Source organism: Dendrobates tinctorius, unplaced genomic scaffold (genome assembly GCF_039654945.1).
Source record: "Dendrobates tinctorius isolate UK_male_01 unplaced genomic scaffold, ASM3965494v1 ptg000155l, whole genome shotgun sequence".
NCBI classification, from domain to species: Eukaryota; Metazoa; Chordata; class Amphibia; order Anura; family Dendrobatidae; genus Dendrobates; species Dendrobates tinctorius.
The window spans coordinates 290,152-316,794 of NW_027361822.1; the positions used below are offsets into that span (position 1 = coordinate 290,152).

Sequence of the window (26,643 nt, forward strand, 5' to 3'; positions counted from 1 at the left end):
TACTCCCAGTCCTGTCCATCACAGTCACTGTGCACAATGCATGTCTCTAAACATATTATGAAGCATTGTTAGTGTCGGTGACCTCTGATATGTAAGATGTACGAGAGAATCTTATAAGCTGAAAGCCTCAATAACATTCTTCTTTACATGTAGCGGTACATATATACTGGTCTATACAGATATTTCTATATGCCAGTACATTATAAGATAAAATAAAGACCTAAAACAATTATAATAAACATGACGTACTTTGTGTAATCGTAACAACAGGTACACCCAAATGTACCTTTCAGGTTTTCCCTCAAGTACCCTCACTTTTCTTCCCATCTTTTGAGGTCCATGCTCTCAGACTCTACATTTCCCTTCTCCATGCGAGTGGCGGTGGTGTATCGTCCTCCAGGCCCCTCCCATCAGTTCCTGGATCACTTTGCCTCCTTGCTTTCACATTTTCTCTCCTGTGATATCCCCACATTCATCATGGGAGACTTCAACATCCCCACTGCTTTTCCCCTCTCACCATCTGCTACTGACCTTTTATCTCTAACCTCCTCCTTTGGCCTTTCGCAGCTTACTAACTCCTCTACACAGGAAGACGGAAAATCTCTCGTCTTGGTCTTCTCCCAGCTTTGTTCAGTGTATGATTTTTACAGTCTCCCCTCTCCCGCTCTCTGACCACAACCTTCTTTCATTCTCAGTTAAGAACTGCCATCTCTCTCAGGTCTCCCCCACTTTCCACACTTATAGAAACATACAGGCCATTAAAAACTTGCAGTCATCATTGCCCCCTATCTCTTCCCTCTCATGTCCTGATTCTGCACTGAAGCATTATAATGAAACACTGCAAAGTGCCCTGGATGAAACTGCACCTTCTATACATAGAACAACTCTGCACTGACGGGGACAACGCTGGCACATGCTTCAGGTGCGCCGAATATCTGAGGAGAAAATCCAATCTACCCGACGATTTCATCCATTATAAGGTTATGTTTAACACTGCCCTTCACCTCTCCAAACAAACCTATCTCAACACACATCAACTCGCTATCCACTAACCCTAAAAGTCTCTTTGACACTTTTCATTCCCTACTCAACCCAAGAGTACAGACCCCAACCACGGATCTCCACGCCGACGATCTGGCCAAATACTTCAAAGTAAAAATTGACCATATCCGACAGGAAATTATCTCCCAATCCCCTCATACCCTTGCACTGTCCCTCTGCATCTAGCTCACTCTCTGATTTTTAACCAGTCACAGAAGAAGTGATCAGGCTCCTTGCATCTTCTCACCCTACTACTTGTACCAGTGACCCTATTCCGTCACATCTCCTCAAGTCCCTTTCCCCTGCTGTCACATCTCACCTAACAAAAAAATTCAACCTCTCTCTTCCGGTATCTTTCTCTCATTTAAGCATGCCATCATACATCCATTACTTAAAAAAAAAAATTCCCTCAACCAAAACTGTGCCGGTAACTATAGACTCTAATCTTCCCTTCATCTCTAAACTCCTTGAACGCCTGGTCCACTCCCGTTTTAACCGATATCTCTCAGATAACTCTTCTCAACTCTCTCCAATCCAGTTTCCGCTCTTTACACTCTTTACACTTTACTGAAACTGCCCTCCCTAACGTCTCTAATGATCTTCTAACAGCTAAATCTAATGGTCATTACTCCATGCTAATTCTCTTGGATCTCTCTGCAGCATTCGACACTGTGGATCACCAGCTCCTCCTCACTATGCTCCGCTCCATTGGCCTCAAGGACACCGTTCTCCTGGTTTTCCTCTTACCTCTCTGACTGCTCCTTCACTGTATCTTTGGTTCCTCTTCCTCAGTCCTAGGGCCTCCTCTTCTCTTTGTACACTGCCCCTATTAGACAAACAATCAGTAGATTTGGTTTCCAGTACCATCTCTGTGCTGATGACACCCAATTATATACCCAGGTATACCGCTCTGGGGAGGGGATGTGAGCAGTCAGTCCCACCCAAACACAGCCCATGTTACTCTCTATTAACTCTCTTGGCACCAAACCTACTGGAGAACAACCAACTAACTCCATGATACTTATTTCTCCTCAACGATGTGTCCGCCGGCAATCTTGCACAAACTTTTGAGAAATCTTTTTTTTCCACGTGAGGAAAAAACTAATGACACACAGATTGCAAAAACTGACACACAAACTAAAAATGGATCCAGCACAAAGTCATTCAAGAATGACCAAAAAACCTGATGTCTGAGGCCTAAATCTCTATTGACATCCTGAAGTGCTCTGCGTTCAGCACTCTGTCTGGGGTTTATATCTTGCCTTTGACGTGTCCATTCACACCAATGATTCTTTTATTTCAAAATCACTTTGAGATTTTACATAACAAATGAATTAATGTTTTATAAAATCAACAAACAATTGTACGAGAAGGGGCATGGGCAGTAGTAGTGAAAGGAGTGGATTGTGGTAATGGTTAAACTTTGTTAACCCCTCCACCTCTCCCCTCACCGCAAGCATGTTTTCACCTTCATGACCAGACCAAATTTTGCAGTACTGACCAGTGTCGCTTTGAGGTAATAGCTCTGGAACGCGTCATTGGATCCCACTGGTTCTGAATGCTTTTTTTTGTGATACTACACTTCATGTTATGGTGGTAAAATTTGTTCAATATGACTTTCAAACTTTTAATTATCATTTAAATTCCCACGTGTCTACTTTTACATCAACACAATTTTTAAACTTTTTTTTTTTTGTTAGAAGGATTAAAAGTTGTCCAGAGATTTCTCATTTTTCAAACAAAATTTACAAAAACATTTATTTAGGGACCACAAGTGACTTTGAGGGGCCTATATGACAGAAAAAATGCAAGTCACAGCATTCTAAGAACTGCGCCCATCAAGGTGTTCAAAACCACACTTAAGAAATCTATTCCATTTAGGTGCTTCACTGAAGAAACTGAAGCAATGTGGAAGGATAAAATTAACATTTTACTTTTTTAACAAAAATTTTATGTTGGACCCAATTTTTTTTTTCACAAAGGTAATAGGAGAAAATGAACCTCAAAATGTGTTGTGCAATTTCTCCTGAGTATGCCGATACCCTATGTGTGGGGAAAAACTACTGTTTGGGCACATGACAGGGCTCGGAAGGGAATGAGCAGTTTTTGAACATAAAATTGGCTGGAATCGAGAGCGAACACTGTCACGTTTGGAGAGCCCCTGAAGTGCCTAAACAATGGAAACCATCCTCAAGTGACCTTGTTTTGAAAACTAGACCCTTCAAGGAACCTATCTAGATGTGTGATGGGTACTTTTTAATCCCAGGTGTTTCACAGAAGTTTATAGCTTAGAGCTGTGAACATAAAAAAAACAAAACAAAACATTTTTTTGTTTCACAATGGTAATAGGAGAAATTGCACGATACAAGTTGTGCAATTTCTCCCGAGTACACCGTTAACCCAGATGTGGTTAAAAACTGCTTTTGAGGCACAATTAATCTCATAGTCCTTTCTTTTAGGCACGGTCACTTCAATACTGAGCTCAACATATTCCACAATCATATATGTCATGTGGAAAGAAAGGGAAGATAACAGAAAATATAAATTGTTAAAAAATTATTCTTAATTGACTATATTAAAAAATAGGAAAATTTAAAAAGACAGGGCAATAGGCCTCCAAAAAAGAGGGGGATAAGCTGCGGCAAAGTAAGCAAAGACATAAAAGCAACAATAAATAACCCTATAGGTATGTATAAATACAAAAAGGTTCTTACATGCAAATTAGTCACTATAACAATCAACATGCCTTAGTAGATGACAGTAATCACCATTGTTTGTTACTACTAAGTTTTGCAAAAAGCAATACTGCACGAGAATACACAGAGGTTCTAACATGCAAATTAGTTACTACTAGGTTCAGCATGCCTCAGTGAACAAAAATCAGCCATTGCTGTGTTACTACTGAGTATCTGCAAATAGAGCAGTATTGCACATTGCCCATATGACTGTTAGAAACCTGGGTATAATGTAGGGTTAATAGGTTGGAATACACCAGGGAGCTGCACAGAGTAACAAGATTATAATGGATGTGCTTATGTATAAAGCAGTGGATACCTGATATTAAGACGTGTGCCAGGTTAGGTGCAGCATCCACCAGTGAAAGGTAATTGATTGCCGCAGGCTGTCTCCCCCCCGCCCGACGAGCGCCGTTTCGCTAAGTAGCTTCTTCCAGGGGCGTTATACCCAGGTTTCTAACAGTCATATGGGCAATGTGCAATACTGCTCTATTTGCAGATACTCAGTAGTAACACAGCAATGGCTGATTTTTCTTCACTGAGGCATGCTGATCCTTGTAGTGACTAATTTGCATGTTAGAACCTCTGTGTATTCACGTGCAGTATTGCTTTTTGCAAAACTTAGTAGTAATAAACAATGGTGACTATTGCCATCTACTAAGGCATGTTGATTGTTGTAGTGACTAATTTGCATGTAAGAACCTTTTTGTATTTATACATACTGTGGTGTAGTAACCACTATGTCCGCTAGGGGGCGCTGTGTTGCGGTTCCAATGGAGAGGAGGAGTGGCAGAATCCTGAAGGATGGTTGTGTATCTCAAAGGGGGTGGCTTTGAGATGGAGACTTAGTTATGCGTATTGATCAGCAATGGTATTGCTGAGGTGTTATTTCAAGGTATAAGGGAGACGTCTCTAGGTAACTTGGGAGTTGGGCGGGCCAGTTACCTACAAACCCACCCAGGGGTGTGTCTGAAAACGCCTGTAGTAAAAGACTATGTGAGGGTGTGAAGGACCTGTGATGAGGTCATAGTCACGTGACCCGCTGGGCGTGGCTATTGACCATATAATGTGGCCTGGGTAGGTCACATGTGGTGAATGCTGGGACCTGGTTGGTCCAGTGTGGAAGGTCCTGCAGAGATGGAGCTTCCTCCCAGACAGCACGTGTGAAGTGGCTGGGAGCAATGGCGATGTGTGCCTGAGAGTTCCCTGGAGGGAACGAACGTGTGCGGAATGCTGCAGCCGCATGAGGAGCCCTGACGTGGGTGAGATCATTGTGAGGCTAAGTGAGCCTGCGTACTGGACATTGATAACCAGAGTGAAGCATTATAATGGACGCTATGCTGGTAATGCTATTAAGTGAACTTTCTGTTGCTGCTGTGGTTTATGAGGCGTGAATAAACCGCAAGGACTGTATGATTTGATGGAAAATCCGTGCCGGAACTGGTTTTTGTTCGCTGCAAGCGAGAATCCCCTTAGTAAATGACAGCGCTAGCTCACAATACCTATAGGGTTATTTATTGTTTCTTTTATGTCTTTGTTTACTTTCTTTGCCACAGCTTATCCCCCTCTTTTTTGGAGGCCTATTGCCCTGTCTTTTTAATTTTCCTATTTTTTTTTTAATATATTCAATAAAGAATAATTTTTTAACCATTTATATTTTCTGTTATCTTCCCTTTCTTTGCACATGACCTATATCATTGTGGAATATGTTGAGCTTTTGAGGCACAGTGCAAAGTTCAGAAGGGATGAAGTGTCGTACTGGAGTTCAGATTTTGCTGGAATGGTTTGAGGGTGCCATGTCACATTGGCAGTGCCCCTGAGGTGCGAGGACAGCAGAAAAACGCCCCCATAAGTTGTCATTTTACAAACTGAACCTCTCTGAATTCCTCTAGGGGTGTAGTGAGCATGTTGACACCACATGTCTCACGGAAATTTATACAATTTGGCGGTGAAAAAAGAATATTTACATTTTTACAACTATCATTTTGTTTTAGCACCAAATTTTAACTTTTTATAGAGGGTAATAGGAAAAAATGAAGCGATTTGTTGTGCAATTTCTCCTGAGTGCACCTATACCCTACATGTAATTGGGAACTACTTTTTGAGGCACCGTGCAATGCTCAGAAGGGAAGGAGCGCCTTAATTTAGTGCAGATTTTACTGTCCTGGTTTGCGGATGCCATGACCCATTGGTGAGGACCCTTGAGGTGGTGCATAACAGCAGACACCACCCATGTATGACCCCATTTTACAAACTAAACCTCTCAATGAATTCATCTAGGACTGCAGTGATCATATTGACGCCAGAGGTGTATACCATTGGGAAGTAAAGAAAAAGTAAAAACATTTTTATCCAGAATCTACATTTTCACAAGGGGAAATGGGTAAAAATGCCACCAAAATGTCACACAATTTCTGCTGAATGTGGAAATACCCCATATGTGGCTGTACAGTACTGCTATTTGCCTCCTGGAGTGCAGATTTTTCTATAATAGTTTGTGGACTCCATATAAACTCCCTGTGTTCTAGAAGAACAACCGCCCCCTTGCTCCTCAAGTGACACCATTTTGGAAATTATACTCATTTTGGAATTTATCTACTGGTGTAATTATAATTTGACTCCTTGGGTGTTTTCCAGAAACAAGCAGCATTGAATTTTACTGAGTGAAAATTACAAATCTGCCATTGTAGTACCACGTACATTGTTGTGCCCTGTACATTATGGTCAGTTCATGCTTCTGGAGACATGCACCCATAAATTAAGTAGACTGTTCCAGAGCCTTTGTGTTACCAGTAACGTGGGAGCCCCCTATATTTCTGTTAACAGACGATGATAATTATAATCTTTATATAGCGCCAACATATTCCGCAATGCTTTACAGTTGAGAGGTTCATATACAACAGTCATTTGTTACATAAAGATAATACAGTAAATAATAAGTAAACCGCAAATGATGATCCTGATCATAAGATCAGAGGACGGTGGCATCACTGGAATGGGCGATGTCGTAATAATGTTTTAATTTAGATTTATTAAAGGAGTCTGTCATTCTTTTCTTTAAAATGTGCCACCATCACAGGGCAAGTGGGATGAGCTAGGGCTAAGTGCCAGAATTGGCACATCTTATAGATGCACCTTTTCTGGGGTGGCTGAGACCTGATGTTTTTTAGCCTTGGGGAGGAAGGGTGCCATATCCATGGCCCCTTCCTAGGCTATTAATATCAGCCCACAGCTGTCTGCCTAGACTTTGCTGGTTATTAGAAGACCCTGTCATTTTTCGGGGGAGTCCCCCATTTTAATAGCCAGTAAAGGCTAAATATACAGCTGTGTGCTGATTGTAATAGCTTGGGAAGCTCCGGGGGTTTTACACCCTTCCCAAGCTTTGTTCTAGCGATTGATTCGTCCTCTCTGTCTGACCGTTTGTCTCAGGGTGATAAGCAGAGGAAAAAGACAAATCAATCCCCAACTTCCTACAAAATGTCCTCCAGAATTTAGAGACAAATTGCACCCCCCTATCCAATACAATATTTAAAGGAATGCCATGCAATCTCACCACGTGATTGATAAATAACTTGGACAGTGTTTCAGCATTAGGTAACCCTGATAATGGAACAAAGTGAGCTTGGTTACTGTATCTGTCAATCACCAACAAATAACCGTTTTAACACCAGACAAAGGCAAATCCGTAATGAAGTCCATGGACAAATGAGTCCATGGTCTTTCTGGAATAGGTAATGGAGCCAATTTCCCGGCTGGCTGGTTATGACAGACTTTAGCGCATGCGCAAATCTCACAACCGGATGCAAATTACTTAACATCGTTAAGCATGGATGGCCACCAAAAGAGTCTAGCAATAGCTTTCTGTGTCGCAGTGACTCCTGGGTGACCACTTAAGATGGAGTCATGATATTCCTGCAATAGACGTAATCTAAAATACACAGGCGCTAATAATTTAAGTTCAGGAGTAGCGGATGCGGCCAACGACTGGACCTCACGAATTTCAGTTCCAATTCCGAGGATACCATAGAAATCACAATTCCTAGAGGAAGAATGGATGATGGAGTTTCTGAAGGAGAAACAGAATCAAGGCTGCGTGACAAAGCGACAGCCCTAACACTCACAGACTCTGGTCTGAACCTGATGGAAAAATTGAATCTAGAGAAAAATAAGGCCATCTGGCCTGTCTAGGGGTTAAATGTTTAGCAGATTCAATATAGGCTAACTTTTTATGATCTGTTACCACAGTAACAGGATGAATAGCTCCCTGTCATCCAGGTATACCACAATAAACCTTCCAATAATATCAGAGAAAATGTCATTCATAAAGATCTGAAAGACTCTAGGTGCATTGGTTAACCCAAAAGGCATGACAAGATTTTCAAATAAACCCTCCGACGTTAAAAACACCATGTTCCACTCATCACCCTGTCGGATACGTATCAGATTATATGCCCCTCTAAGGTCAAGCTTAGAAAACCATTTAGCCCCAGTAAGGTGATTATATAGGTCGGAGATAAGTGGAAGCGGGTAAGTGTTCTTAACTAATTTTGTTCAGTTCATGGAAATCGAGGCAAGGACGGAGGCCACCATCTATCTTTTGCACAAAAAAGAACCCCGCAGTTACAGGCGAGGCGGAAGGACGGATATGACCCTTCAGTAAACTTTTATTAATATATTCCTTCATAGCGGTCCGTTCAGGTCCCAACAAATTATACAGCCGAACTTTGGGCAATTTGGCATTAGGTATAAGATTTACAGCACAATCATAAGGACGATGGGGTGATAATATCTCAGCCTCTTTCTCCGATAACACATCTCCGAAGTCTTTCAGGTAAGCCGGTAGACCCTCCAAACTAGTGGAACAAATTTGTACAGAGGTAAGACATTTCTTATGACAGTAGGAACTCCATTTAACAATATCCTTCTGACACCAATCAATAACAAGATTATGGATTTGCAGCCATGGAAATCCCAACACCAACCCAGCAAGTAAATTATCCAGCTGGACTGTTCTGAAGTAATGATGTCCTGTCAATGGCGACAATTTGAATTTGTCTTTCCAATCTAACTGTCCCTAGTCCTAATTTAGCAACCAGTCCAGAATCAATTAAATTGGCGACAGAGCCACAGTCAATGAAAGCAAGAGCAGATAACCACAGGTTCTGAAAACAAAGTTCCACGTTCAACAATACATTATCTGAGGAGTAAAAGGCTACCTGTAAGTCTGGTTCCCTCCCTAAATATCACCCAGACTTAGACGTTTCACGACGTCTTGCTAGCTTGAGCGCGAATGGAGCTGTCTTTGAGGAAATGTCCAGCACCACAATAAAGTCCAAGATCACGCTGACGCCTCCTTTCCATGACCCGAGAGCGGGCCGTTCCAACCTCCATTGGTTCCGTCTCAGGCAAGCGAACATACTTGGGTAGGACAACTGAAGCCCCCTGTCATTCACCACGTTTCTCACGAATTCGGTGATCCATTCGACGGGCCTGGATCATGGTCTTCCCCAGGGAACAGGGCAGAGTATGTAAAGCCGCAGAGCGTCCTTTAGAATATCAGAAAAGCCACGGTGAAACTGACACCCGAGAGCTGCATCATTCCACAAAACCTCAGAGGATCATTGTCAGAACTCAGAGCTATAGTCCTCTGCTGTGCAGCCCCCCCCTGTGTCCGGTTCATGATCTTAGCTTCTGTGACCTGTGTCCTGTTAGGTTCGTCATAGATCCATCTGTAGAGCGTCAAAAAAGGCATCTACGGAAGACCATTCTGGGGCTATTGGAGACAAAGAGAATGCCCATGTCTGAGGACCCCCTCGCAATAGGGACATGATTATTCCCACCTGCTGGTACTCATCCCCTGAAGACTAGGGTCCTAAGGTAAAAAATAGTTTGCAGCTCTCCCTAAACTGATCCTTCTCCCCCATGAATTTGTCAGGAAGTGCAACTACAGGTTCAGGAGAGACCAACTGCACATCAGAAAGTAAAGGAGTCACTACAGTCGATGGTAAGGAGCTTTGGGAAGCATCCATAGTTCTAGAAAACTGACCCTGCAACTGGGACTGTGTACATTCTAGTTTCAGGTGTTCCCTTGCAAGCACCATCTGGGTCAAATTCGCCCCCTGATCACAGAGTGCACAAACAGGATCCACTGGTGAAGGGAAAAAAAGTACTTTTATGGCCAGTCAAAATGTGACGCTAGTCACAACCCACGGCTAAGCCATGAATAAGCGCAGTCAGACGTTCCGGGGTCACTACCAAAAGATCACGTAGTAAACCAAGGGAAAATACAAAGTCGCAAGTCAGGTCACATGTCAGGGTCAAAATGCCAGAGAAACAGCGGCTAAGCAAAGGGGCAATAACAAACGGGTAGTTTGAGCACGGTCCAAAGGTCAGCAGCAAAATATCAGATGCAAAGGGGCAATGGCAAACGGGTATTCTGAACACTGTCCAAATGTCAGCAGCTGAAGAGGATTAGAACTTACAGCACAGGGTACAGGCGAACCCACCAGAGAACACCAGCTTAGAACAAGCTTTTGACTGGCGATGATCTGGCCCAGACAGCTCACCTAAATAACAGGGCAATTACCAAGAATATGGAGCACCTGTGGAAGTCTCTGCACCTTCCAGTCAGATAGGTCAACCAAGCTGTCAATCAAAGCAAAGACAGCTCAGCACGCCCCAGCACAGGATAGGATGCCAGTGCTGTCCATCACAGAGTCTCATACACTGAGCCAGAGGAATCATGACAGGTGGCAGCATCTTGTGGGGATGTTTTTTTGACAGCAGGGACAAGGAAAATGTATGGTGCGAAATACAGGAAAGATGTATATCTTCGTACCGTGTTAGCCAGTAGATAGAAAAATATTCAGGATTGAGAGTCCTCAGTAGTTGATACCTTTTAATGGCTAACTGAAAAGATGGTAATACATTGCAAGCTTTCGAGACTACTCAGGTCTCTTCATCAGGCTAGACTAATGATTTTGTATTAGTCTAGCCTGATGAAGAGACCTGAGTAGTCGCGAAAGCTTGCAATGTATTACCATCTTTTCAGTTAGCCATTAAAAGGTATCAACTACTGAGGACTCTCAATCCTGAATTTTTTTGGTGCGAAATAGGAATATTCTTGAGCAAAACCTGTTTTAGTCTGTCAGTGCTTTGAGACTGGGACGGAGGTTCACCTTCCAACAAGACAATGATCCAAAGCATACTGCTAATGCAACACTCAAGTGGTTTAACGGAAAATATTTTGTTGTGGCCTAGTCAAAGCTCATGCCTTAATCCAATTGAGAATCTGTGGTCAGACTGAAGGAAAACCAAATGTTCATAGTTGTAGGTATGTTTTTTTACATGAACTGATGCAAACCCTAAAAAAAACAGTGAAAGTCCAGGTTGTGAGGTAGCAAAACACAAAAAAATGCAAAAGGGCCGAGTACTTTCAGAATCCACTGTATCTGGATGGACCTACAGCTGACATACACATTTAATCAATGGTGTAGATCTGTCCAAAATAATGTGATATATGAATCCAATAGGCCTGCAGATAGTCCAGTATATCTAGGTCAGGGATACTGAGTGGTATAAAAGATCCAGGCAACACTAATAATCAGTGGAACCCTAGATCAATAAGTAGGCTGGTTCGCCTAGCCGCTGAGGTTGGCACGCTATATAGAGGTAGGCAACCTCAGGCCCTTGATTGCCTTTGATAAGTTTGAATGCAGATTGCTATGTAAAAAATAGTGACAGTCATTTTTGCAAATTACAAACTTGCTTGGCTCTGTGTACAGCTCTAGATTTGTGATGTGAATACTGTGGAATTGCTTTCTTTTGCATGCAGTATCTTGACCCAAAGTACAGATTTGCAAACTGATTTGATGCAAGTCAAATTTCTGCAGAATTTTAGATACTGTATATACCCGTGTATAAGCCGACCCGTGTATAAGCCGACCCCCCCCCTAATTTTGCCACAAAAAATGGGAAAACTTATTGACTTGCGTATAAGCCTAGGGTGGAAAATACAGCAGCTACTGGTAAATTTCAAAGATAAAAATAGATACCAATAAAAGTAAAATTAATTTAGACATCAGTAGGTTAAATGTTTTTGAATATCCATATTGAATCAGGAGCCCCATATAATGCTCCATACAGTTCATGATGGGCCCCATAAGATGCTCCATACAAAATACACCCCATATAATGCTGCACAAAGGTTAATAATGCCCCCACAAGATGCTCCATAGAATAATATGCCCCATATAATGCTCCATAAAGGTTATGGCTCCATAAGATGCTCCATAGATTATGCCCCCATAAGATGCTCCATAGATTATCCCCCCATAAAATGCTCCATAGATTATCCCCCATAAGATGCTCCATAGATTATGCGCCCATATGCTGCTCCATAGAATATGCCCCCATATGCTGCTCCATAGAATATGCCCCCATATGCTGCTCCATAGAATATGCCCCCATATGCTGCCCCATAGAATATGCCCCCATATGCTGCTCCATAGGATATGCCCCCATATGCTGCTCCATAGAATATGCCCCCATATGCTGCTCCATAGGATATGCCCCCATATGCTGCCCCATAGGATATGCCCCCATATGCTGCCCCCATAAAATGCTCAATATATTATGCCACCATATGCTGCTGCTGCAAAAAAAAAAAAAGCCATACTCACCTCTCCTGCTCAGGACCTAACCTGTCTGGGGGCCATCGCTGCTCACCGCTGTTTGCCATGTTGTCTGTCAGTGGCTTTCAGGCAGCAGAGGGCACGGCACGCAGTAATGTCACCTCGCCCCCTACTGCCTAAACGTCACAGACAGGATGCAGCAGACAGCAGTGAGCAGCGGTGGACACCCCGGACAGGTGAATATCACTATACTTACCTCCCCTTGCGCGGTCTCTGCAGCGGCAGCACCGCTTCTCCACGGTCTCCCTGCCTTCAGCAGTCACGTGGTACCGCTCATTACACTCATGAATATGCGCATATTCATGAGTTTAATGAGCGGTACCATGTGACCGCTGAAGGCAGAAAGGGAGACCGTGGAGAAGCAGGGGGGCTGCCCTTCCCCCGCCGTCCCCCAGGTTTATGACTCGTGTATAAGCCGAGAGGGGGACTTTCAGCCCAAAAAAATGTTAGTCAATGCCTGATGAAGAGACCTGAGCAGTCTCGAAAGCTTGTAATTTGTCACCATCTTTTCAGTTGGCCATTAAAAGGTATCAACCACTGAGGACTCGCAATTCTTAATAATTTAGAATGAAATGATGACCTACCTTGTTGTAAAAAGGTATGGTGAAAAATAGGGGTATTTGCAATGAATAGGGTAGTTTAAAACAGGAAAAAAAAAATATGATCACACAACTGAAGTTGCCTAGTGGAGGCTAGATAGCACCTGAAAGTTTTGGTCATGGTTGTTCTAGTAGTGAGTTGAGTTGAAGGCTTTGCGGGAGGAATAAAAGTTGATGCATAGTCAATAACTACAGCTCCTTCTAAACACAGGAAGAAACATCACCTACTCTTGGGAAAAGCACACTGGCCAGCTATATGAGCAAGGCTCAATATATCCTCCTACGCAACTCCTTGCAACTGTGTTTTTGGTAGCCAGGTTGCATCCCCAAGTAATATGTGGTCAGTGTCCTCATTTGCATCATCCACAACTACTGTTTTTCATTCTCCTACTCCTCTATTTCTAGCTCACAGGCCTCCTTCCCTGAGTTTGTCACAATAAAACAGGTGTATGCTCCCAGTCATCCATTTTTGCAAAACTCAACTCCAGCGCCGTCAAGTTGTTTTTGGTGCTCTCATTGATTTACGACTTGGTGAACAACACAGAATTTTGAGAGATGGTGGTGTGTTCTCATCCTTGCTGGAAGATGCCATTATTTCTTACAGAAAAGGGTGTCTGCTCTGTGCGCACATGGGTAGGATTACATGGGCTCTCTTACTCTGGGCATTAAGCCTGAATGTGCTCTGCACCATAGAGCAGCAACTACGGTCATGGACAATACATGTCTGCCATGATTCGCTGTGCAAAGGTTATGATCAGCAGCGATGTAGTCTTGCAACCAGAACCAAAGGTAAAAAAAAATGAGCAGATAACACGTGGTAAGTAAATAAATAGTAATAGTACATGTAAATTACATAGGGTACTTAGATGATACTATTAGGACATTATTAGTAGTATAAGGTGATCTTCAGAAAATGAAGTAAACAAACATCCTGGTAGTTAGAAACTAATCAGCCATGTACAAATGGGAGGACATACCTCATAATGTTACGTAATCGACCTGCTAGATAGTACAAATAGACGTTTCTTTATCAAAGTTTATGTTGCTGTTTTATGTACAGTACATTTAAAAAAAAAAATGAAAAACCTTACTTTTCCTCCAAAGCCATGACTTGTTTACATGAGCAATCAGCTCCAATGTGCTTTGCTCTGTGCTATAGTGCTTGTACCCGTCAGAGAATGTATGAGAAGGAATCTCCTAATAAAACTGGTTACAGATCCTTTGAGACTCTTCTGAATATGGGAATACTGTGAAGTACAGTGGGGAAAAAAAGTATTTAGTCAGTCAGCAATAGTGCAAGTTCCACCACTTAAAAAGATGAGAGGCGTCTGTAATTTACATCATAGGTAGACCTCAACTATGGGAGACAAACTGAGAAAAAAAAAAATCCAGAAAATCACATTGTCTGTTCTTTTTTTCATTTTATTTGCATATTATGGTGGAAAATAAGTATTTGGTCAGAAACAAGCAATCAAGATTTCTGGCTCTCACAGACCTGTAACTTCTTCTTTAAGAGTCTCTTCTTTCCTCCACTCATTACCTGTAGTAATGGCACCTGTTTAAACTTATCAGTATAAAAAGACACCTGTGCACACCCTCAAACAGTCTGATTCCAAACTCCACTATGGTGAAGACCAAAGAGCTGTCAAAGGACACCAGAAACAAAATTGTAGCCCTGCACCAGGCTGGGAAGACTGAATCTGCAATAGCCAACCAGCTTGGAGTGAAGAATTCAACTGTGGGAGCAATAATTAGAAAATGGAAGACATACAAGACCACTGATAATCTCCCTCGATCTGGTGATCCACGCAAAATCCCACCCCGTGGGGTCAGAATGATCACAAGAACGGTGAGCAAAAATCCCAGAACCACACGGGGGGACCTAGTGAATGAACTGCAGAGAGCTGGGACCAATGTAACAAGGCCTACCATAAGTAACACACTACGCCACCATGGACTCAGATCCTGCAGTGCCAGACGTGTCCCACTGCTTAAGCCTGTACATGTCCGGGCCCGTCTGAAGTTTGCTAGAGAGCATTTGGATGATCCAGAGAAGTTTTGGGAGAATGACCTATGGTCTGATGAAACCAAACTGGAACTGTTTGGTAGAAACACAACTTGTCGTGTTTGGAAGAAAAAGAATACTGAGTTGCATCCATCAAACACCATACCTACTGTAAAGCATGGTGGTGGAAACATCATGCTTTGGGGCTGTTTCTCTGCAAAGGGGCCAGGACGACTGATCCGGGTACATGAAAGAATGAATGGGGCCATGTATCGTGAGATTTTGAGTGCAAACCTCCTTCCATCAGCAAGGGCATTGAAGATGAAACGTGGTGGGTCTTTCAACATGACAATGATCCAAAGCACACCGCCAGGGCAACGAAGGAGTGGCTTCGTAAGAAGCATTTCAAGGTCCTGGAGTGGCCTAGCCAGTCTCCAGATCTCAACCCTATAGAAAACCTTTGGAGGGAGTTGAAAGTCTGTGTTGCCAAGCGAAAAGCCAAAAACATCACTGCTCTAGAGGAGATCTGCATGGAGGAATGGGCCAACATACCAACAACAGTGTGTGGCAACCTTGTGAAGACTTACAGAAAACGTTTGACCTCTGTCATTGCCAACAAAGGATATATCACAAAGTATTGAGATGAAATTTTGTTTCTGACCAAATACTTATTTTCCACCATAATATGCAAATAAAATGAAAAAAAAAAACAGACAATGTGATTTTCTGGATTTTTTTTTCTCAGTTTGTCTCCCATAGTTGAGGTCTACCTATGATGTAAATTACAGACGCCTCTCATCTTTTTAAGTGGTGGAACTTGCACTATTGCTGACTGACTAAATACTTTTTTTCCCCACTGTATATAATATAAATAGTACAATGCCAATGCAATGTTACTGACAAATATCATTTTTATTCTTAGCAGATGACTGTGCCAGGAGCTCAGAGGGATGTCTGATATTCTCAGATTTTACAGCAGATAATCTTCGTATCACACACGATACTTGTGAAGAAAATTTCATTGTACCAGATACACCTCAAGATGTTATTAGAAAAAATCTGTCACCTGATCCTTTTCAACAGGTCCTTGTTTCTGCTTCATCAAAGACAAATATGCAAAAGAAAAGTCCCAGAAGGGTTGTTGACCATGAAATAGCTAAAATAAGAGAGAAACCATTTTCATGTTCAGAATGTGGGAAATGTTTTAATCGGAAAACACATCTTGATAGACATCAGATTATACACACAGGGGAGAAGCCATTTTCATGTTCAGAATGTGGGAAATGTTTTACAACAAAACCATGTCTTTTTAGACATCAGATAATACACACAGGGACAAAGCCATTTTCATGTTCAGAATGTGGGAAATGTTTTACAACAAAATCGTGTCTTGTTAGACATCAGAAAATACACACAGGAGAGAAACCGTTTTCATGTTCAGAATGTGGGAAATGTTTTAATCGGAAAACAAGTCTTGTTGCACATCTGAAAACTCCCACAGGAAAGAAGGCATTTTCTTGTTCAGAATGTGGGAAATGTTTTACACAAAGAACATGTCTTGTCACTCATCAGCGAACTCACACAACTCCCACAGTAGAGAAGCCATTTTCATGTTCAGAATGTGGAAAACATTATAGTAAGAAATCCCAACTTTTTATACATCAGAGAATTCACACAGGGGAGAAGCCATTTGCTTGTTCAGAATGTGGGAAATGTTTTACACAGAAATCTAATTTTGTTGCACATCAGAGAAGTCACACAGGGGAGAAACCATATTCTTGTTCAGAATGTGGAAAACATTATAGTGATAAATACAAACTTCTATCACATAAGAGAACTCACACAGGAGAAAAGCCTTTTTCATGTTCAGAATGTGGGAAATGTTTTGCCGAGAAATCACGTCTTGTTATACATCAGAGAACTCACACAGGGGAGAAACCATTTTCATGTTCAGAATGTAGGAAGTGTTTTACAGAAAAATCACATCTTGTTACACATCAGAGAATTCACACAGGGGAGAAACCATTTTCATGTTTAGAATGTGGGAAATGTTTTACAGAGAAATCAAGTCTTGTATACCATCAGCGCATTCACACAGGGGAGAAACCATTTTCATGTTCAGAATGTGGGAAAAGATTTACAAAGAAATCAAGTCTTGCTAAACATCAGAGGATTCACACAGGTGAGAAACCATTTTCATGTTCAGAATGTGGGAAATGTTTTAATAGGAAATGGTATCTCATTACACATCAGAGAACTCATACAGCGCAGAAACCATATTCATGTTTACAATGTGGAAAATGTTTCAATCTGAAAACAAATCTTGTTTTGCATCTAAAAACTCATACAGGAAAGTAGCAATTTTCTTTTCAAATTCAAAGGATTGATTTTGTAAAGCATAATATAAGAAAATGAAAGTCTGGAAGAGGAAGAACAATAAAGGGATATGTAGACTTGAAGTATCTGAATAAATTGCACAAATACTTTGAAAGTGATGTAGTATATACAGTATATCGATAAGCAAGAAACTTAATAGGTTTTCCGTTGCCATATTTTTTTTTCTTCATAAATCTTATCATGTGCATCTCACTACATCCAATGTGTTATTTTAGCAATATTACCTTTTATCAAGCTCTAGCAGCACGGTCTTGTGGCTGGATGCAGCTCTGATGGGGGTTAATCGGCAATTTCCTTTCTCCTGCCTTCCTGTGTTCTATTACTACAAGTTCCATTATACATTGCTGTGACCTGTAAGCTAGCTACTATCACACCCACTCAAAACCCTATAAAAACCCTACTTGCCATATTTTCTCTATCCTCAATCTGCTACACCTTAGGCTCCCTTCACTCGCTGTTTTGTATGTCCGTTTGAGGTCCAATTTTTGAGGAACGGAAATGTGGACATAAGTACACCCATTGTATTCAATGGTGGTGCGCATATGTCAGGTTTTACACACGGGCCGTGTGTCTTTATGAAAAACCCGCAGACAAAATGTGTGCTGCACGCTAATGCACGCGGATGACATACGTGACATCTACCATCGCCTAGGAAGAAGCGGTACAGTTTGTGCTGTTCATAGATGGTTGCTGGAGGCAGCTCTCATTATTGTCACTTGGTCTCCCTGAGATCAGCATGAACAGGCAAAATGATGGGAGTTTTATTCAGCACCCTCTATCTAAAATTAGGAATTAAATAAAAAGGCATGGTCTCCAGCGTAATTTTCATAAACAGCAAAGGGAAAGTCCACTGGTTGAGGTTGATGTCAGCTTTGTGTTATCAGCTGACATCAAGCCCAGGGGGTTAATAATGAAGAGGCATCTATAAGATGCCCCCATTAGTAACACTATCGTAAGTTTTGATATAAACAGAGCAAGAATAAAATTCTTTATTTGAACTAAAACACAACCCCCTGTTTTACGCATTTATTTTAAAATGAAAAGTTATACTTACCTTTACGCCTAAAATTCATTAGAGCCCATATCCCCTGTAAAAAAAAAAAAAAATAATAATAAGCAACTCTATCCCACACCTGTCCTATGTAAAGATAATCCATACTGTCCCATGCTGTAATCCATCTCTGCAACATTGTTTTATAAACTGAAAGGTCACATGATGCAACCACTCAGGCTGAAAAGCAGGAGACCCTGAGCTGCTGAGAACGCAGCTTCAGTGACGAGCGGTGATGTCATAGAAGTTACCCCTGGTTACTGAAGTTGTGTTCCCACGGACAGGTCACTGAGCGACCCGATGAAATGCGTTGAACTCAATGAGATCACTGCTAGTACCATGAAAATTTTCTCACGGTGCTAGTGATCTCATTGAGGTCACCAAAGTTCATCGGTCTGCTCACAGTTAACTGCCCGTGGGACGCAGCTTCAGTGACTGGTGTTAACCTCAATGATGTCATTGATCGTCACAGAAGCTGTTTCCTCAGCAGCTCAGTGTCTCCTGCCTTTCAGCTTGAACGGTCTCATCATGCCACAATTCAGTTTGAAAACCAGATGATGCAGAGATGGATTACGGCATGGAACAGTATGGATTATCTTCACAGCGGACAGGTGAGGGAAATGGTTGTTGTTTTTTTTACAGGGGATATGGGCATTGGAGGGTTATCTACAAATCGGATAGGTGACACATACTTCAGTGGATTTTAGGCATAAAAGTGAGTATGATTGTGGAGACACAGGGGGTCAGCAGGTGCCCTGGTTTTCTAGCCGAAACCGCATGGACCACGAATCATCCCAAGGAATGCCCTCCCTGCTACTCAGACAACGCAGGGTGAGGGTAAAACTGTGACAATATTGTATTGAACCACAAAACAGGCAAATAACACATAGAACAGTCCCAGCACAATACCCAAGATTGTGCACAATTACAGAGTCTCACCCTTACGTTGACTGCTGGGATAAGAGCAGCTGTAACTTCAGAGCTTCCAGGGCCAACTAACCCACCTGTGTCACACACAGAGAGAAGGTAGCAACAAGCTTAGGAAGATGACAATTCATTCAGGCATAGGGCCAGTAGACCGGAGGGTCACAACCTGTCTTCTTTGAACATCTACATGAAACCAGGTGACAGCTGGGTCTCATTCCTGGCCCCCACAAACATATCCATGGGGCTCAAGTTATCAGTGGGTCTAAAGCCTGACTACCCCAAACCTATCCTTGAATTTGCGATGATAAATGGGGAAGAGCTGTATTCTTCCAGTCGGGGCCAAGGTCCCCTAAGCTGGCATCCTATGTGTCCTTCGTGATGGAGTCATGATGTCTTGACTGCTGTCCTGTAGAGTTTCTCTAGTTCTTTGGATCTCCTTTATGGCTGGAGGTACAGTACAGTTGTGCTCAAAAGATTACAAACCCCGGCAGAATTTTTGCTTTCTTGGTCTTTTTTCAGAGAATATGAATGATAACACCAAAACTTTTTCTCCACTCATGGTTAGTGGTTGGGTGAAGCCATTTACTGTAAAACTACTGTGTTTTCGCTTTTTAAATCATAATGACAACCCCAAACATCAATAACACAAAAAGAGGACTTAAAAATCCTGCAAAAATTCAAAAAAACAGCAAAAAAGGCAGAAATGCTTACCTGCCCAGGCCTCCAAACAGGATGCAGTGAACCCATTTAGTTAAGATGGCGGCAACACAGGTGCAAGAATACCGATGAGACAACTGCTCACAGCCAGGGCCAGCGTTGGCAGCAGGCAGACCAGGCAGCTGCCTAGGGCCCCTGTTCCCCCATCTAGCAGCACAGCACGCAGCCACTATGGGGCCCGTGAGGTAGGGGGGCCTGCCTGCCGCCAGCGCTGACTCCCCCCGCCGTATTGAGCTATACCAGTGTCATAGAAGCCAATACGGTTCAAAGCAATGATGGAGGAGAGCGTCAGCTGACGCTCCCTCCCATAATTTCCTTGTGCCTCTCACACTGCAGGTGTGTGATGCCATCATATCATCGTGCACTCACTGGGTGCCGGGCAGTGCAGCCGCTGAAACGAGTTGGAAGCAGTGCGGGGCGTGAGGATTGTGGGTTATTTTTTTTAATATTGAGTACTGGACGGTGGGGCCATTCTCAGGGGGGCTGTGTTTATATACTATGTGGCTGTTTTTATATACACTGCTCAAAATAATAAAGGGAACACTAAAATACCACATCCTAGATATTAATAAATGAAATATTCCAGTTGCAAATCTTTATTCATTACATAGTGGAATGGTTTGAGAACAATAAATCATAAAAATGATCTATGTAAATCCAAATTAATCTCATGAAGGTCTGGATTTAGAATGATACTCAAAATCAAAGTTGAAAATCAAATTACAGATTGATCCAACTTCAGTGGAAATTCCTCAAGACAAGGAAATTATGCTCAATAGTGTGTATGGCATCTCCACGTGCCTGTATGACCTCCCTGCAATGTCTGGATATGATCCTGATGAGGCATCAGATGTTCTCCTGAAGGATTTCTTCCAAGACCTGGACAAGAGCATCCGCCAACTCCTGGACAGTGTGGTGCAATGTGACATTGGTGGATGGAGCGAGACATGATGTCCCAGATGTGCTCAATCGGATTCAGGTCTGAGAAACGGGCGGGCCAGTCCATAGCTTCAATGCCTTCATTTTGCAGGAACTGCTGACACCCTCCAGCTACATGAGGTCTGGCATTGTCCTGCATAAGGAGGAATCCAGGGCCAACCGCACCAGCATATAGTCTCACAAGGGGTCTGAGGATCTCATCTCGGTACCTAATGGCATTCAGACTACCTCTGGTGAGCACATGGAGGGCTGTGCGGCCCTCCAAAGAAATGCCACCCCACACCATTACTGACCCACTGCCAAACTGGTCATGCTGAAGGATGTTGCAGGCAGCAGATCGCTCTCCATGGCGTCTCCAGACTCGTCACGTGCTCAGTGTGAACCTGCTTTCATCTGTGAAGAACACGGTGCCAGTGGCGAATTTGCCAATCCTGGTGTTCTGTGGCAAATGCCAAGCGTCCTGCACGGTGTTGGGCTGTGAGCACAGCCCCCATCTGTGGACGTCAGGGACTCAGACCCTCATGGAGTCGGTTTCTAACCGTTTGTGCAGACACATGCACATTTGTGGCCTGCTGGAGGTCATTTTGCAGGGCACTGGCAGTGCTCCTCCTGTTCCTCCTTACACAAAGGCTGAGGTAGTGGTCCTGCTGCGGGGTTGTTGCCCTATTATGGCCCTATCCACATCTCCTGGTGTACTGGCCTGTCTCCTGGTAGCGCCTCCAGCCTCTGGACACTACATTGACAAACACAGCAAACCTTGCCTCAGTTCGCATTGATGTGCCATCCTGGATGAGCTGCACTACCTGAGCCACTTGTGTGGGTTGTAGAGTCCATCTCATGCTACCACAAGTGTGAAAGCATAACCAACATTCAAAAGTGACCAAAACATCAGCCAGAAAGCAATAGTACTGAGATTTGCGCAGTCCTCGCCTTCCAGCGCCATTTTCTTGAAGACACACTGCAGTGTGTCTTCCACAATATGGCGCCAGAAAGCATGGACTGGGAATGAACCGATTCCGGTGCCACAACCCGGCCTCTCACAAAAAGGAAGAAAAAGCTACTGACCAAACACTGGGATCACCACAAATATGAAAATTTTTATTAGGTACAAACAGACAAAAAAACACTTAAAAACATTTAAAAGTCATACAAATGACAATTGCAGTAGACCCTTTGGGCTTGTAATACAGCCCTCTAGACTCCCCTCTCTGAAACATAGATGTAGAATTTATATATCCAGTATTCAAAACCGTGGACAATAATAAATCAGAATGGTGACTAAATGTGTCCCATATATACACAGATAGTGGTCATTGTATAGCCAATGCCCTGACATCGCTAGTAATGTGCAGTTGTTCAAAACAGATCCAAACAATAATACAAAAAATGTGTCAATAGTTATAATAATATATGAACCAAATGCTGTTTAGAAACTAGCCGCACTAGCTGGTACACCTAGCAGTCAGGAAGGTAGAGCAAGCAGACAACAAAACACCCTGGTGGTGCATCTGGACTCCGGTAAGAATCGTCCAGGAAAGGGCAAATGCCCCAAGAAAAAATACAAATAGGCACTCGGTGCGCTGTAATAATGCAATACCACTAATGGGGGGAGCTTGTAGAGACACCCGACTCGTGTCGCGACCGCAAGGTAGCTTCGTCAGGGGCTGAAGGTTAAATCTGACACAAGTCCTATATGTATAGTGTCTAAAGATAAGAAGCAGCTGCAGTCAATACCTGAGGAGTCGCATGTGGTAAGAGGCAGGAACATTTACTCAGACGGAGCCCGGAGGCGTTACTTGTGCTCAGACGTCACTTCCTGCGGAAATAGGTCTTTCCTTCAAGAAAGATGGCAGCTGTAGTTACTGCTGCGCATGCGCTATGAGCGCAATTCACAAGCCACCTCAGAGACTCCAATTAGGACACAGAGATAGATCTTTCATGAGGTCAAGTGTTTGTTATCAATGCGCGTGCGCTAAGGACAAAGTCGGCGTAAGAACATAGCCACAGTTAGTTCACAAATTACGTCGATCACGCAACAAAGAAATCCCAGCCTAAACAAGATGGTAACACTAGGAGCGTAACACATAGAGGATTATAACATCTCTTACAGCGGAGCAAAATTCAACCATAAAATAAGCCAGCAGAAATTGCTGGAGTGCGCATGCGCTGTCAATGGAAATTGTCATGATGATATCTAGCATTGTTTACCCTAGAAAATTGTAGCAAAGGTGAAATAACCTTGCTATCACAAATGAATCAGCTTTTTTATGATTAAGAAAACCTAACCATAGGTCATGTTAACCGATATAGATAAAAATATATATACATGCGCTATAGGCGCAGATTGTTATAACCGCAGCCAGTGTGCGGGTGCTGAGAACACAAACAGCATCCCAGCGTTAACACTCTATTAATTCACATAATCAATATGGTAATAAGCAAATCACGACACAAACAAGGTGACAACATAAAGACCATAATACATGAAGAGTTTTTATGGTTTTTTACAACAAAGATGTATCTAGTCATAAAATAAGCCAGCATAAGTTATTAAGATGCGCGTGCGCTGTTGTAGTTAATTTAGCCTCAATAGTCGTAGCAAGAAAAATGACTTTGCTATTTCAGAACAAAAACTTATTAGCGGCGAAATATAATAAATCATGCAGGCAAAAGTTGATATAAATGTGAAGGCGCTGTAAACACGGATTATCTTAATGGCATAAATACGATAGTCACATGTGAAAAAAAAAAAGTCACAAAACAAACAAGGTGGCTGTAGAAAACCATATTATATGGAGAGTTTAAGATTTTTTACAACAAAAAATGTGTCTGGACATACAGTAAGCCAGCAGAAGTTATTAAGATGCGCTTGCATTATTGTTATTCAGCCTCAATAGTTGCAGCAAGGGAAGAAATAACTTTACTATTTCAAAACATAAACTTGTTGGCGGCTAGAGATAAAAGCCATAGATCATGCTAGCAAAAGTTAGAGTAGATGTAAGGGCGCTGTAGACGCTGGTTATCATAGTAGCACAAAACACTCAAAAATGTCATGGGCTTGAAAAAAACACAACAAATGCTTTGCAAACCAAATGTTAGAATGCATTATAAGAAATATATATATACCGCACTAAGTTCAGATATGCCGTAAAGACAGAGTCGGGCTCGATGTATCAAAAATTGAATAACAGAGGGTCACTAAATAACGCACTCTTTTGAAAATATCCTAATAAAAGTTTGTCAGTGTATATACACATGACTGCAGGCGATCACCATGATAGTACCCTCTATTATAACAGAAGTCACGCAGGTGACTATATGAAAAGGTTTTATTCAATTTAAAAGATCAAACACATCCATGCTATGGTTGGAATAATTCACATATAAATGCTGACACACAAACAAGGAATAGTTGCTTAACCCCTTTACCCCCAAGGGTGGTTTGCACGTTCATGACCGGGCCAATTTTTACAATTCTGACCACTGTCCCTTTATGAGGTAATAACTCTGGAACGCTTCCATGGATCCCAGTGATTCTGACATTGTTTTCTCATGACTTATTATACTTCATGTTAGTGGTAAAATTTCATTCCTATAACTTGCGTTTATTTGTGGGGAAAAAAAACGGAAATTTTGCAATTTTCCAACTTTGAATTTTTATGCCCTTAAATCACAGAGATACGGCACACAAAAAACTTAATAAGTACCATTTCCCACATGTCTACTTTACATCAGCACAATTTGGGGACCAACATTTTTTTTTGTTAGGAAGTTATAAAATATCTCATTTTTACAACACCATTTTATTTTTAGGGACCACATCACATTTGAAGTCACTTTGAGAGGTCTATATGATAGAAAATACCCAAAAGTGACACCATTCTATAAACTTTCACCCCTCAGGGTGCTCAAAACCACATTCAGGTGCTTCACAGGAATTTTTTGAATGTTTAAAAAAAATGAACATTTAACTTTTTTTTCACAAAAAAAATTACTTCAGGTTCAATTTTTTTATTTTACCAAGGGTAACAGGAGAAATTGGACTGGAAAAGTTATTGTGCAATTTGTCCTCAGTACGCTGATACCTGATATGTGGGGGAACCACTGTTTTGGCGTGTGGCATAGCTCGGAAGGGAAGGAGCGCCGTTTTACTTTTTCACTGCAAAATTGGCTGGAATTCAGATCGGATGCCATGTCAAGTTTGGAGAGTCCCTGATGTTCCTAAACAGTGGAAACCCCCCCACAAGTGACCCCATTTTGGAAACTAGACCCCCCAAGGAGCTCATATAGATATGTGGTGAGCACTTTGAACCCCCAAGGGCTTCACAGAAGTTTATAACGTACAGCCATACAACTAAAAAAATCATATTTTTTCTACAAAAATGATCTTTTCACCCCCAATTTTTATTTTCCCAAGGGTAACAGGACCCCAAAAGTTATTGTGCAATTTGTCCTGAGTACGCTGATACCCCATATGTGGGAGTAAACCACTATTTGGGCGCATGACAGAGCTCGGAAGGGAAGCAGCGCCATTTGACTTTTTTGGCTAGAATTGAGATCGGACGCCATGTCGCATTTGGAAAGCCCCTGATGTACCTAAACAGTGGAAACCCCCAATTCTAACTCCAGCCCTAATCCCAACACACCCCTAACCCTAGCCCTAACCCTAACGGGAAAATGGAAATAAATACATTTTTTTTATTTTATTATTTTTCCCTAACTAAGGGGGTGATAGCGGGGGGTTTGATTTACTATTTATGGCGGTTTTTATATTTGGCGGCTGTCACACGCTAAAAGACGCTTTTTATTGTAAAAATAGTTTTTGCATCACCACATATTGAGAGCTATAATTTTTCCAAATTTTGACCCTCTGAGTCATGTGAGGTCTTATTTTTTGCGGGACGAGTTGACGTTTTTATTGGTACCATTTTCGGGCATGTGACTTTTTTGATTGCTTTTTATTCCGATTTTTGGGAAGCAGAATGAACAAAAACCAGCGTTTCATGAATTTCTTTTGGGGGGTGCGTTTACACTGTTCTGCGTGCGTTAAAATTGATAAGGCGGTTTTATTCTTCAGGCCAGTACGGTTACAGCGATACCTCATTTATGTCTTTTTTTATGATTTCGCGCTTTTATGCAATGAAAACAATTTTATATAAAAAATAATTATTTTTGCATTGCTTTATTCTGCGAGCTATAACTTTTTTATTTTTTCACTGATGATGCTGTGTGGCAGCTCGTTTTTTGCGGGACAAGATGATGTTTTCAGCGGTACCATGGTTATTTATATCCGTCTTTTTGATCGCGCGTTATTGCACTTTTTGTTTGGCGGTATGATAATAAAGCATTATTTTTTGCTTCGTTTGTTTTTTTTAAGGAGTTCAATAAAGGGGTTATCTAGTGGGATAGTTTTATAGGGTGGGTCGTTACGGACGCGGTGATACCAAATATGTGTACTTTTATTGTTTGGGTTTTTTTATTTTCAAAAAATGAATTTATTAGGGAATATTTTATTTATTTATTTTTTTATTTTTTTATT

The 26,643-nt window shown here is 42.0% G+C and overlaps 1 protein-coding gene across 1 annotated transcript in view; it reads left to right on the plus strand.

Annotated features, from left to right (window-relative positions):
* Positions 1–17,564, plus strand: part of LOC141051161 (uncharacterized) — a 74,602-nt gene extending 57,038 nt beyond the window's left edge. The window contains exon 15 of the mRNA XM_073548026.1: positions 15,999–17,564. Coding sequence (XP_073404127.1) covers positions 15,999–17,431 — 1,433 coding nt within the window. The 3' untranslated portion in view covers positions 17,432–17,564. The remainder of the gene's footprint in view (positions 1–15,998) is intronic.
* The last annotated feature ends 9,079 nt before the right edge of the window (positions 17,565–26,643 follow it).